Raw genomic sequence first — 13401 nt, 5'->3', positions numbered from 1 at the left:
CTCGTTTTACCTTCATCTGGATTTTGAAGTTAGTCATCTTTGCTAAGACTGGCTGTAAAGTTGCTGGTTTTGATGAATATTTATCTTCTCAACAAATTTTGAGAGAAAGCATCTGCTTGCTTTAAAATTTTCATTCTGTTATCTAGAAGTCAATGCTTTCCACAGTAGCATCTCAACACCCTTTCTCCTGTTAGCTCTAATCTTTGCTCTGCACTGTAATGCCATGGTATGTCTGAATATTATCAGCAATACAGAAAACTTGCTACATATTCATATCAATTAGGAGATGTCAACAGAAAAAACCTAAGCTAATGACCTGTGTGTGCTTTAAAGCTTTATTGTGGTTTATTTTTATTTTTAAATCTGAGCAACTGTTACTGGATTTGGGAATAGCATAGTTATCAGACAACTCAGAAGAAACTGCTGAGTGTTTCAGTCTGAGGTGGCTGGAAAAGTAAATTGTTACTCAACAGCAGCTGAAGACATCTTCAGGCACTCCAGTGCAAAGTGTTTTGGTTTTGTTGGGTTTCGGTGGTAGAATTGTGGGGGTTTTGTGAATTTTTTTTTCTTTTGGTTGGAGGGTTGTTTTTCTTTGGTTGGTTTGGTTTTTCTTTTGTTTTTTTAATGGAGCAGACAGAACCAGGATGCCCAGTATGGAAATGCAGCTTGGAGACCCAGGAGGGTCATGCCCCAGGGTGGGTCATACCCTTAACAACAGCACAGTCTGGCAGAGGCTGAACCAGAGCTGGGAGGGTGAGGTTCCAGGGTCAGGCACCTCAGAGATGTTAAGATATTGTTAGAACCCTCAGGCCCCTAACAGTTTTGTAGCTTTCATGAGCCTTTGCTTGTTTCTCAGTGTTGCTTTCAGTTCTTGAAAATCTTGTCCTCACCTTGAAACAGAGGAGAGAAAAAGCAGAAACAAAGAACTAAACCAGATGTCCTCTTTCAGATGACACGTTATCTTTTCATTTCTTCCAAAGAAACAGGTGTGAAGGATGTGTATTTTGGCAGAGTTCTGTGGGGAATATTTATAGAAAAGTCAGATTCAGATTCTTTACAGTTCTACCTGGCATCTATGCAGAAAGTATCACCAAAGACATTGGACAACTTTTTAACATTGTGATGGTATATAGAAGAATTTATGGAGGTAGCATCCCAAGCAACAGACATCTTTAACCTGAAATCAGTACCAAAAAGATCAGATTCGACAGAAGGAGTTATCTATCTTACAAGCATGTAAAAAATAGTAAAACTGTATACCTGAGACATCAGTGTGCATTTGCTCCTGGTGATTATAATCTTTACAGTTTTTATCACAGACAGCAGAAGACTTAGGCAGGGGCACTTGCTGTGGACTTTGCCATACCATAGCATTTAGAAATTAATAAATAAAGCAGTATAGCCCTTAGCTGCTGTTTATTAAAAAACAAACAAAAAAACCCCAAAACCCATTACTGAGTAATTTACAAGTACCATTTTTTCCAAATAAACAATGCACAAGACAAAGCTGCAGTACAGTCCCAATAGTAAATTCTTTTTATTTTACAAAAAATAGCTGCCTTTAAAATAAATCAAATTAACATTTCCTGATTTTTAATAGTTTTTTTTTTTAACTTTTATTTTGGGGAATGAAAATATCCTTAGCAATACAGATACAATATAATTTGTTATCACTCAGCACAAGCTACAGCAATTGTACCCACAAATACTGAGGCCAATCACAGGCAATAAATTCTATCTGTTTCACATATTGCTGTGAAAAGGTGCAAGATTTCAGGGGCCTAGATGGCAGTGTAGTTCTTAGTGTAATTAGTCAGTTTGATCTTCTCTGGGAATATAATATTAACTGAGAGGTTTTCCCCATTGTTAGATTTGAGAAAAAAGTTCTTTTTCTTGCGTAGGAGATGACTGTATTTGGCATTAGCAAGCCACATTTCACACTTTGAAAAAAAAACAATCCCAGTTGTACCCAACACAACAAGGCATGTCAGCAAGCCCAGTACAATAAAACATATCACTTGGCTTCTACTGAGCAAGGGATCTGCATTTTGGATCGTTTCTTTCACTGTTATTTTCAGGATTTCTTGCTGATGATGGGCTGATCTGTGATGAGCTTTTAGGGGAGGCTTGTAATTCTGCATATGCTTTGTCTCCATATTCACTTCAGAGAGGCTCATGTTTTTCCTGGGCTGCTTGCAGGTCTCACCAAAAAATTCTGGTTTACAGATGCATTCAAATCCTCCTTGGGGATGTTCGTGGCATGTCCCCCCATTCTCACATGGGCCACTTGCACAGAATATGATACGGCTGCTGCAGAGCTTTCCTGTATAGCCATGGGGGCAAAAACAGCTGAAATTCGCACCAATATCTGTACATGTTCCCCCATTTTCACAGGGGTTGGATTCACAGTCATCCCGATCTATTTCACAGAAGTTGCCAGCAAAACCAGAAGGGCACAGGCAGGAAGCATGTGGTGCAAAACCATTGTCATCAATGCATGTTCCTCCATTCTGGCAGGGAGAGCTAGAACAGACAACAAACACAGAGACAGAACTGAATTCAACTCAAATGACACAAACTACTAGGAAAAGCTCTATATAATAAAAGGAGCTGGTTTTCTTTGGAAGAGCCAATTCCAAATGCAAATCCACTGAAGTCAATATAGTTGAATCAAGAATGAGTTTGTTCAACAGCTTTGTCAATACAGATTATATTATCTTCTCCTGACCCTTTGGGCAGGATTAGTACAACAGTATATAAATTCAACATGAAGAGCTCTGAAGGGATTTTGAAGTATTTCAAACATTTATTCAAATTAAGCTTCCACGTGTTTTCATATGCTTGGAGCTATTTAGCTGAGCAACTATTCAGACAAGACTGAACAAAGACACTAGCAGCATAGCTTTCTTTTCCACCTAGTTATTCATAAAATAATCTATGTATTGTAGTGGCAAAGCACTCCACCATGGCAGCTAGATATAAAGCTGGCTGTTTTCATTCTGATTCTCCAGTGGTTCATGATGTGAAAAATTAAGAGGCAAACAAATACTTTCCTGAAAACCGATGTTCAGCCAAAAATTGTGGTAAATATAATGAAAAAATAAATTAGTGGGATAGTTTTAGCCTTGGCAAAGGCAGCTGTGAGGACAGGACCACAGAAAACCGAGTATTTCTGAAAACTCTTTAAGAACTTAATAAGTAATAGCTTGGTAATATGTTTTCAGTGATGGAAATTCACTGAGGAACCTTTTTTTTACCATTGCAATATAACTGTGACTTACTGGTTGTAAGGCCAAAGGATAGGTCCATCCACTGACAGAAAGGCACAGATGACCCAGTGAGTGGAACTGTGCGATGTGGACTCTGTCCTTCAGTGTTGGCAGAAAAGGTACCCTGGGCACCTTTACAAATCTGAAAACCCATTTTTTTGAGCAGTTCATCATATATGAACAGAGCTTCTAAAACTTAGGTTCTAAAAATGAGTAACGCTTGGTGAAGCTTACAACAAGCCTGACAACAAAAGTTTTCCTAATTACAAATCTCTGAAGACCTACAGCACAGTACCAGGACATAGTTAAGAAGTCCAAACTTACTTAAGTATTACACTACCAGGCGAAAGTCCTCAATAGTAATCAACCTCACAGCTTCACGAATGCTGACATTTCACACAGGCAGTGGTCGGTAGCAACTGGCTACCATGGAATCCCATGGTCAGACACAGAGATTTAAGAGACCAGTTTATGTCTGAATGAGATGACTATGAAAGGGATAAAGCTCCTGACTACATCACTGGTCAGGATATGGTTAAAACCCATCTACTCCTCTGGGAACAGAAATGATAGGGACTAGCCCAGCAACCTCTGGCTTTACTGGGGACCAAAACACTTGGTTGGCCACACATCAGGAGAGTCTGAATACTGTGGTAAAGGAAACATCTGCCTGTGTTTTGCTGCTTCCACATAGACTGCTCTGTCCTCTTGTACTGTCCTTTACTGTAGATGTTGGCTGGCATAAAAGCTCCTGAAACAAGAAACTGGAAGGCTGGAAGCAGGAAAGCAAAAGACATGGTTGTTCCTGAAGTCTGAAGTTAGAAGTTGTTGACAACAACTTGAGCTGTACAGGCCCTGAGTAAATGAGTGGTTATGTCCTGTCGTGGAGTGTCTAGCACACTCTCTTAGCTTTCCAGGTTCCATGGAAAATATGAGAAGATGTTTTGGATATGGAATGTGTAGAAGTTTGAACCACATGGGTGGGTTGAATTATAGTATTTTCTAGAAAAATGGAAAGAAATTGATGGAGAATGCAAAGGTACACTTTTCAGAAGTGTAAAAAAATGAAATAAGGTTAAGAGAAAAAACTTTCTATGATTATTACTAACACTGAGTTGCATTTACCTGATTTTAATATGTTTAAATAAATAATGTATTCATATCAATCTCTTTGGATAGATTGTTATCCTGCATGTACAGTATTTAGTGCATGTTCAGTAAGGCGTGATGCATGCAGGACTGCTTGTGGAACATGGACATAACCACTTCTTTGCTTTCCAAATACTCTACTTGCATTTTATGTGACACTCAATGATGTGTTTCAGAGCAAAACTTCAAAACATTACAAAGATGTCACTAAAGCAGATACACCTTGATTTTGTAAGCAGACTAGAACAATCACTTTGATTTATAAATTGCCTTTGTGTATATTAACTGTGGAGCCAGCAGCAAATCTTCGTAATATCAAGATTGTTAAAATAACTACTGAGGGGAACTGTGAGGAAGTGAGATGTAAATGAGATAACATCATATGATGAGGTCTCTCTCCAGGATGTGAGGTGCACTCTCTGGTGGACTGTGAAGTATTTGCCAACACTGAGTGCTTATGATGAGAACAGTTGTCCTTTTCAACTAAAAGCAGACTTGCAGAGTCTGCTACCCATTTTCCAGAAGAAGACACAGCTTCCTAGAGAAAAGGAATTGCTATTTCAAGAATGTTATTTCCTTATAAAGAATTGTGCATGATTTCCAGACTAGTTCATGTGCATTGAGTTCAAACACTGAGTACCATCACAAAAATGTAGTTTCAGCAATTTTATTTAAGTATTTGGAACTAATCTGTTCTATTTTCTTGGGATTGTATCTCACCTGTTCTTTGGGATAGTTAATATACATCCGCTCTGAATTACTGAAATATTTGCTCCACAGAGGAAAAGTGGAGAAAGTAAGGTATTTGTGTCCCCTGTGTTAGGCAAGGTGCTTGGATGTCATTCAAGGCACTTGAGAGGATTTAAATATCCTAATTTTCCATGAAGAAAAATAGGCAGATCAGAGCAATTATCTTGGATGCTGAAAGTAAACCCAAATAGAATTGTATGATTGTCTCCCAACTGAAACCAACGGCAAATTCCACTGACATAAAGTTGTACAAATGGCAATTCTTGCCAGATACAGTGAGAGGCATTACTGGTCCTTAAACAAGACTGAACAAGTCTTCAGAAGATTTAGTCATGACACAGAACTGAATATTTGTAATAATCTACTGATGAAAAAAAAAACCAAAAACAAAACCAGAACATACTAATATGAAGGTAGAGAGAAAGAATGTAAACTCCAAACAGAAAACTGTAATTTTAAGGTTACAGTTTTACCAAGCTTGTATCCATCAGAAAGGCATTCTGTATGCTTATGGGATCAGATCCTTGATGAGGCAGAAGAAATCAGATATTTCTAGATTTCAATAAAATTACCAATTAACTTTTCTTTAACTTTGAAAGGGCAATGTTTTTTCAAGAACTTCTACCAGTGATACTGCTGAAAGTTTTTCAGTCTGTTCCCATTGCCTCTTTTAACTGAGTATGTCTAGGAAGAGCCTGGCTCCATCTTCTTTGCTTCTATTAAGTATTTACACATCAGTTCCCTCAGAGCCTTCTCTAGACTAAATAATCCAGCCCTCTCAGCCTCTTCTTGTAGGAGAGCTGTTCTTTAAACATCTTCATAGCCCTTTGATGGACTCACATTATTATGTTCACATCCTTCTCATACCAAGGAGCCCAGGACTGGGCCCAGCACTTCACATGTGTCTCAACAGGACTGAGCAGAAAGCAAGGATCAGATCATCTTCCTCAATTTGCTGGCAATGCTGTTCCTAATGTCTCATTTCTCTTAGAGAATGTAAAGCAATGGCCTCCCACATCCTGCTCTGGTGAAAGTGAGATTGACACCTACAGTAATCTGCAAACATACTGCTATACATCACATTAAAAAAATTATACACTGGTGGACTAGATGTTTTTTGTGCAGACAGCTTGCCTGTTGGGTGCTGTAATAAATACTGTACATGGTTTGTATATACACTTATCTCTCACTACTGGCAAGAACACAGGATGGGAGGTAACTTCAAGTTTTTTTACTAAAATAATGGGAACGCATAAATTAACTACAATAAAATTATCAATTTTAGGATTCAAATTATGCATGTCAACTTGTACTGATAGTCTGTAAATCTTTACTATACAAACAGATCAGATTTGTAAAATTTGAAAACAATACTAGTATCTAGCAGAAGCATTATGCATTTTAGCACTGAGATACTTCCCCTTAGCAAAGAATTATGAATAATAGTAGGAGTACGGATTTTAAATTCATATTGGAAAACAATATTTACCCATTAATAATGCAGGGTCCTTTCTTGAGATGGCAGTTTTTTCCTGTAAATCCCTGGGCACACAGACAAATATATCCTCCATCACCTGTCTCTATGCATGTTGAGTTATTGGTGCAGGGCTTTGCAGAACATGGGTGAATATCTGTTTAAAAAAACCCAACCAAACAACAGGGCTTGATTAAGCTAATGGAAAGTTAGCAAATAGTATACAATGCTTCAAATAAAATATAGCTTCAATGGTTCTTCATCCTGCATTTTTTAAACTATGATTTATTCTTCCCTATGTTAAAATGAAGTTCAAATTGCTCAGCTATTGCAAGCACTTTCAGCTTGTTTCTCTGTTCCTAGCTCACACGTGTAAAATACATTTGCATTGCTCGAGTCAGTAAATAAATAATTTTATCAATAAAATATTAGTACGGAAGAAAGAACTATGCAGCCTAGTCATCCTTTCACAACCTTGGCATATCCATGAGCAGAATTTTGATGAAGCAATCAGGAACTGGGAATTCTCCCTGCTCCCCGCTTGAGACCCTATCATTATGTGCTTATGAACAAACATTTCATAATAACAGAGATCAGCAAGTTACAAAAATCTCTTAAAATTTCATCTTTTGTCTGGGCTGCATCCAACCCTTACATAACTGCACCAGAAGAGAGAGCTGTGTGATGTCTGGACCCAAAGCCACACATCTCATTATCTTTACAATTTCCCTGCTGAGCTACTTCCCACTCAAATGATTACTGAATTTTTAAAATAATTAAAAATAAATAAACAAACAAGTGCATATTTTAGCCAACAAATGGAACAGCTGTAGAGAAGTGCTGACTGCAAGTCATATCTGATGCCTTGTGCACACGTGTGCACCCATACACTTCCTATGAAGATGAAAAGGAACTTTAGGGCATTTAAATTGTACTTCCCACAGCATAACCAGAAAGTTAGATGGTATCACAAGGTACACCAAAAATTTAACCAGAGCAAAACATTCCAACAGCCTCAGCTTTCAAATACAATCTTCCCTGGATAAGAGGCTCTATTCCCTAAGGTATTAACCTATTCTTATTGGAAGACAACCACTTGGAATTCTTCCTGACTATAAGCTCCAGTTTTTACACAGACCAAAACAACCTTGAATGCCTTTTTGAACAGTGTTGTTTGCCACCAATCTTCATAGGCTTTAAAGGCAGCTAATAAAGTATGAACTCTGAGCAAGGAAACACACATTGGTAATTTGTGTTAAGGTTTTAATTTTAAAACACAACATATAAGCTGCTAGCAAGATATCCTTTTAAAACATAAATACATGAATACCCCCAAACAGCCCCTTTTCTCTATTTTATCTAGTTTATCTCTCAAAAGGCCAATTTACCTCACTACTCAAAAGGCCAAATTACCAATTTACTTGCTTCAAGTGGTAACCGAGTCTGAGATGAAAATTCAAAACCAGGATGGTACACTTACACATGCATTGTGAATGGCCACAATCATATTACGAATAAATTAATATTTATGTAAAACTAAGTTGTCATGCTGCAGTACCTGAAGCAATCACTAAGGAAGGGACACTCAATAGTCATCTGTGTCCTGGCAGAACTCCTATACCCTGTCCCATGCATGCCTAGCACGGGCATTAGAGGCTCCACCTGCACTCTTTGGTGACAGCTTACCAACAAATACTCTTGGCAAAACTGTCAAGTGATGTAGCACAGTGTACTCTGAGCTCACGTCATGTTGCCTTTTTAGCCATATTGAGGCCAAGATTCAAGTAGGAAGTCAGGAGCACCCTGACATGACTATGCAAGCACAGTCAGAGATGATAAGTTGATAGAGATGACTGAGCTGATTTAGCAAGGTGGTTCATATGCTTTGATTGCCATTTTTTCTCAGAAATAAATTGACTAAACTGGTTTTGACTTTGTTATATTCAGTGTTGGATGTGGTACCTGTTCCTGTACTATATACTGCACATCTGAGAGGCACAGAGGGAAACCTCAGGCCCAGTACTGCATGTTCATACACCTGATTTCTAGGCTTAGGTTCCCAGAGGATGAGTGGATGCCATGGCATTCACTTAGGTGGGCTGGTTCACTCTATTGCAAAGATGTTAACCTAGTGGTTTGTATTTCCATATTTAAAAGACAGGTATGTATATATGTCAGTGACCCCCCAAAAAGCAGGAGCCTTCCTTTTTCCTGACCTAATCATTTTTTTTTTTACTTCCAGGAAACTGACACCAACTTTTTCGCAGAGGATGATGAGATTAGTGGCTGAGCAGTTGACCCACTTGAGGTTTCAGTGCTTTATTGAGTCAGGATAATAATTTTTAACAGCCTTCCAGCAACAGGAAAAAATGAACCTTTTTCTTCACCCCTTGTGGCAAAACAATTTATTTAAAGTAGGGAAACCCAGATGAGATGAGATGAGAGACTTTCAACATAACATGTCCCTGCAGATGAAAAGATGGCTATTTCTTTTTGGCTGAATATTCTTGGAAGCTCTTCATGGGGACATAGATTCAAATAGGCAACGAAGACTCTGAGATGACTCTTAAGTGCTGAGAGAAACAAAAGTTTCTGAACTTAAGCATGAGAAACCTTATTTGTATTATAGAATTATATGAAAGTATATGTATTACAATATTATTTTTCTGTAAAGATGTGGGTACAGTTTGCAAAGCACTGTTAGCATCCTAGGTACCAGTTGCAAGGCTCAAAATTGCAAAGATATTTCAGTGCCTAGAACTTCAGATAGACATTTCATATGGCTTTTAATAAATATATGCACCTTGAAAAAAATTAGTATTATCTTACAGGATTCTTTAGGTATGAAGTTGGCACCTTTAACAATCTGGTCCTTTGGAGTTATTGTCAAAAAATAGAACTGAGCCCCCTCAGGTGGTAGTGAAGGTCCTTCTGTCTGGTTTTAGAAACATATGATGGTATATCACAGATGACAGAGATCCATTCCTCCTGACTAATTGTAATGACAATCTAGATGGATGTCTCAGTTCCAAACACATTTGTGAGAGGTGTCCACAACACCTCTGAAAATTTAGTTGCACCTGCAGTGCTGCTGCTCCTACAACTCCTGTAAACACACCAGAAATAGCTTTAAACTAAGAAGCCTGACTATTCTTATATTTGCAGCTCTTGAGTATGGACTGCAAAACCAGATGAGAAATTAAATGGGCACGAGTGCCTTGCACCAAGCTCCATGCCCCTGCAAGTATAAGAGCTACCTGAAATTTCCTGAGTCTTTTAGACATATTGAAAATTCTATCTAGTTCAACCTGTCGCATCATACATAAACTTCTATAAGGTACGCTCTATAAATTCTAAACTGTATAACAACAAAAGGCTGAAAGACATGAAAAGAGAACGAGGCCCTGGACACGTGTCTTTTTCCAGCTGCAGCTACATGGGCTGAAAATGCGCATGCTCCTGGATGCTCCTGTGGTTTCAGTCCCCTCCGATCTCTTTGGCTGAGTATTTGCTTGTGTCAGCCAAAATAAACCAGCACAGTGAAGGCCACTTATGCTAAGCTGGCCTATTCTGACCAGTAAGGGGTGAAAGAGTGCACACAAGACCTGTGCTTATCCCACAGATCTGAGGGGGAAGTGGCAGCATGTTCAGGCTGCTCTTTTTTCTCAGTTATACTAATGCTGCTCCTCTGAATCATCACTGCATTAGGTAAAGGAAGAAATAGACACGTTTTCCTTTTCAATAAGTATTAAGAAGGCAGCATGTGTATAAATATATATACATATATATATACACACACGAAGGGTAAATAGTTATTTAGTATATACAAGACAACTTGTATTTTTATAAAAAGGTCTTATATGACAATAAGGGAGCAGTTATTTTTGGTCTTTTCCACATTAATGTATATTTAAAATAGAATAATGAGTTTATACTTTGCTTGATCATATGCCCAATTAAAAAAGATACTGAATGCTTCTGCCTAAATTATTACAAAAATCTCCCAGAATCTCCTTGATATCTGGTGCTAACAGTCAGTCTTTTAAAATCAGTTATCCAGAAGGACTTTTGCACGTCTCCACACCAGATGGGGCTCTTTCCCCGACAAGAGGAGGATGTGCAAACAAACCTGTGTCACAGAGGCTGCCAACCCAGCCCTCCTCACAGATACACTGCCAAGGCTTGGAACAGCTGCCATGCAAACACCCAGGAAAAGGAACACACTGATCACAAAAAGCACCCTGCCAACCAGGTTGACACCTGAAAGAGATAAAAAAGATAGAGGCATAGTTTATTTTAACAAACATAATTACACTGATGTTCCCCTTTTCACGGCACAATAAATAAACTTTCAATACAAAAGTGGACTATGCAGCACATGTAAGAAAAAAGATACCATCAGTGTTTGGGGATACTAAAGCAGTGTGTATGAACACCGTTTCATTCATGAAAAAAAAAAAAACCAAAAAAACAATTGATGCAAATGTTTTCTTACTGGAAAAAACACACTAAAAAGGCACCTAGATGTCTTTACTCTGTGATTCTATTACATCCAGTTACTGTATCCTAATAGAGTGCTGTTTCATCACAGTTCTGTATTTTCAGAGGGCAAATAATTTCAGCTTCTGTCTGTTTTACCAGTACTATGAATTATTGAAGCCATCCATTCCTATGCTAATAGCACTGTCTGACAGATCTTTTTACCTGCATTCACTTGGATATTCACAAAATCCATTCTCTGGGTGGCAGCCAGTTTTACAGTTCACGCCTGGAAGAAGAGATTTATAATATAAAACCAGAATAATAAGCACTGAGGGGAAAAAAAATGGTATCATGCCCTATACACGTTTGGGATGTTTCAGAAGAACCAGACCACATAATTGTCCAACTTTTTTCTTCAAATACATGTTTTTGCAAAATGTTATTTTAAATTAACCTCATCTAGAACATGTTAGAGAGTGTTCCTATAGGATAAGTGAAATGACATAAAGAATTACAGCCAAAAGAATTCAAGAACACGAGCACAGGCAAAGTGTATGTAATATCACTATAAACTACTTTTAAAGGAAAATTTTTGAACACATCTATGAATGTCATTTCACAACATGCTGCCCCACATGCATTGCTTCAGAACAACCTGAAACACCTTTAGTACCTTTAATCAGAAGAGAAAATCCATTTATAACAATTTACAGTAAAGTGTTGCTTTAATTTCAACCCCTCAGATTAAGAAAAAAAGAATGAAAAATCACCATTTTCATTAAACCATGCATGAATAACCTCAGTTAAGCATTAGAGGACTCGGTCACAATTTTGTTCGCTTCAAGTATTCGCATCAAGCGATGCTCTGCTGGGATACCGCCACCATCCCATCGCAGGGATAGCCGCTGCCATCCCACGCACGAGAAACACGCTCCACTGGGTCCCAGGGAAAAGCTTCCTGAAGACCGCCAGCACCCTCGGCCGGAGCGAGCGCTGCGGAAGGCTTTACCCTCGAGGCACTTGCCGGAGGGCTCAGGCCACCGCCTTCCTCCCTGCCCCGCCAAAATCCCAAAACTTTCCTAACTAGCTTCCACCCCTTCTCCCCGCGGACCCTGCCGGGCTGCCCGCTCCTCACCCCCCCGCCCCCGCCGGCATTACCTGGGGCTGCGGGGAGAACGAGTGGCAGCAGGCAGCAGCAGCCGATGAGCTCGGCAGCACGCAGCCCCATGGCCGGGGCCGCTCCGCGTTGCTCCGCGCTCCTCCGCGAGGAGTTCGGCGGAGGGAGGCGGCCGGGAAGGGGGCGACACCCCCCTACCCCTCTACCCAGCACCGCCGGGCTCCTGCGCGACGGGGCGGCAGGAAGGAGGTCCGGGAGGAAGGCAGGGAGGGAAGGCAGGGCTGCCCGCCTCCTCCCGGAGCTCCTGCCCTCCACCCAAGGCAGGGGACCTGCGCACCGGGTCGGGCAGCCGCTCCCTGGCTCTGCCGCTCCGCACACCTCTGCTACGCGGGGCCAGGGAGCGAAGCCGACACCTGGCGCAGCCCGGGTGGTGCGGCCGCGGGCAAGGGGAGGAAAGCTGGAAGGGAACGCGAGAGAGATCTGATGGAGAGTGGGTGCGGGGGCCGAGGGTGGGTGTTAAGCACGCGTCTTGCCTCGTTATGATTTACTGCGAAGATCCACAAAGAGCTAATTTGGGGCTTGTGTTCAGAAAGATGAAGACTTCCCTCCTTAGTAATTCACATCAGAGCTCCAACTTTTTCAGGAAAGACCTCCCAGCAAAAGCAAGGAAGGTAAAATGTTTTGTTTCTGAGGTCAAAGAGTTAAAAATATCCCACCACCAATACATCCCAAATTCGACCTTTATCAGTCTGTTATATAAGGAACAGATCAAGAGGAAATATCACTTCCACCACAAGACAATTTAAATTCAATATTTTAATTTGTGACTGTTCCTTCATCTTTTCAATCTTTTTATTCTTCCTTTGAGCTGTCCCTTATGGAAATAGACTGGCTGTTTATTTTTCTTTGTATTCTTTCCTGTTACTTGTTTACTTCTTTTAAAGGAATTATGCCTGTTTTTTAGGATTCCCAAGAGACCTGTTTTCTGCTTGCTGATGTAGTGCTATGTTCCACTAGACCTCATTTAACAATTTGCACTTATTTGAATCAACTAGAGATCCCTATAATGTGGTAAGAAAATTACACAACCATCTGCTTTTCCTCTGGAATGACAACAGGCTAATTCAAGATTACCTGCCTGAAAATACATATTGGAAAGC

General features: G+C 39.8%; 1 protein-coding gene across 1 annotated transcript; it reads right to left on the bottom strand.

Moving 5' to 3' along the window:
* Nucleotides 1-1781: 1781 nt before the first annotated feature.
* On the bottom strand, nt 1782-12458 carry DLK1 (delta like non-canonical Notch ligand 1). The gene is made up of 5 exons (XM_030452207.1): nt 12283-12458; nt 11347-11410; nt 10772-10902; nt 6658-6799; nt 1782-2523 (listed from the first exon to the last, which is right to left on the bottom strand). Exons 1-5 carry the CDS (start codon nt 12350-12352, stop codon nt 1782-1784), a joined length of 1149 nt encoding a protein of 382 aa, XP_030308067.1. The 5' UTR covers nt 12353-12458.
* Nucleotides 12459-13401: the final 943 nt, after the last annotated feature.

Source organism: Calypte anna, chromosome 5A (genome assembly GCF_003957555.1).
Source record: "Calypte anna isolate BGI_N300 chromosome 5A, bCalAnn1_v1.p, whole genome shotgun sequence".
Taxonomy (NCBI): domain Eukaryota; kingdom Metazoa; phylum Chordata; class Aves; order Apodiformes; family Trochilidae; genus Calypte; species Calypte anna.
Note: the sequence above shows the minus strand (reverse complement) of the source record. Positions and strands in the feature narration are given on the sequence as shown.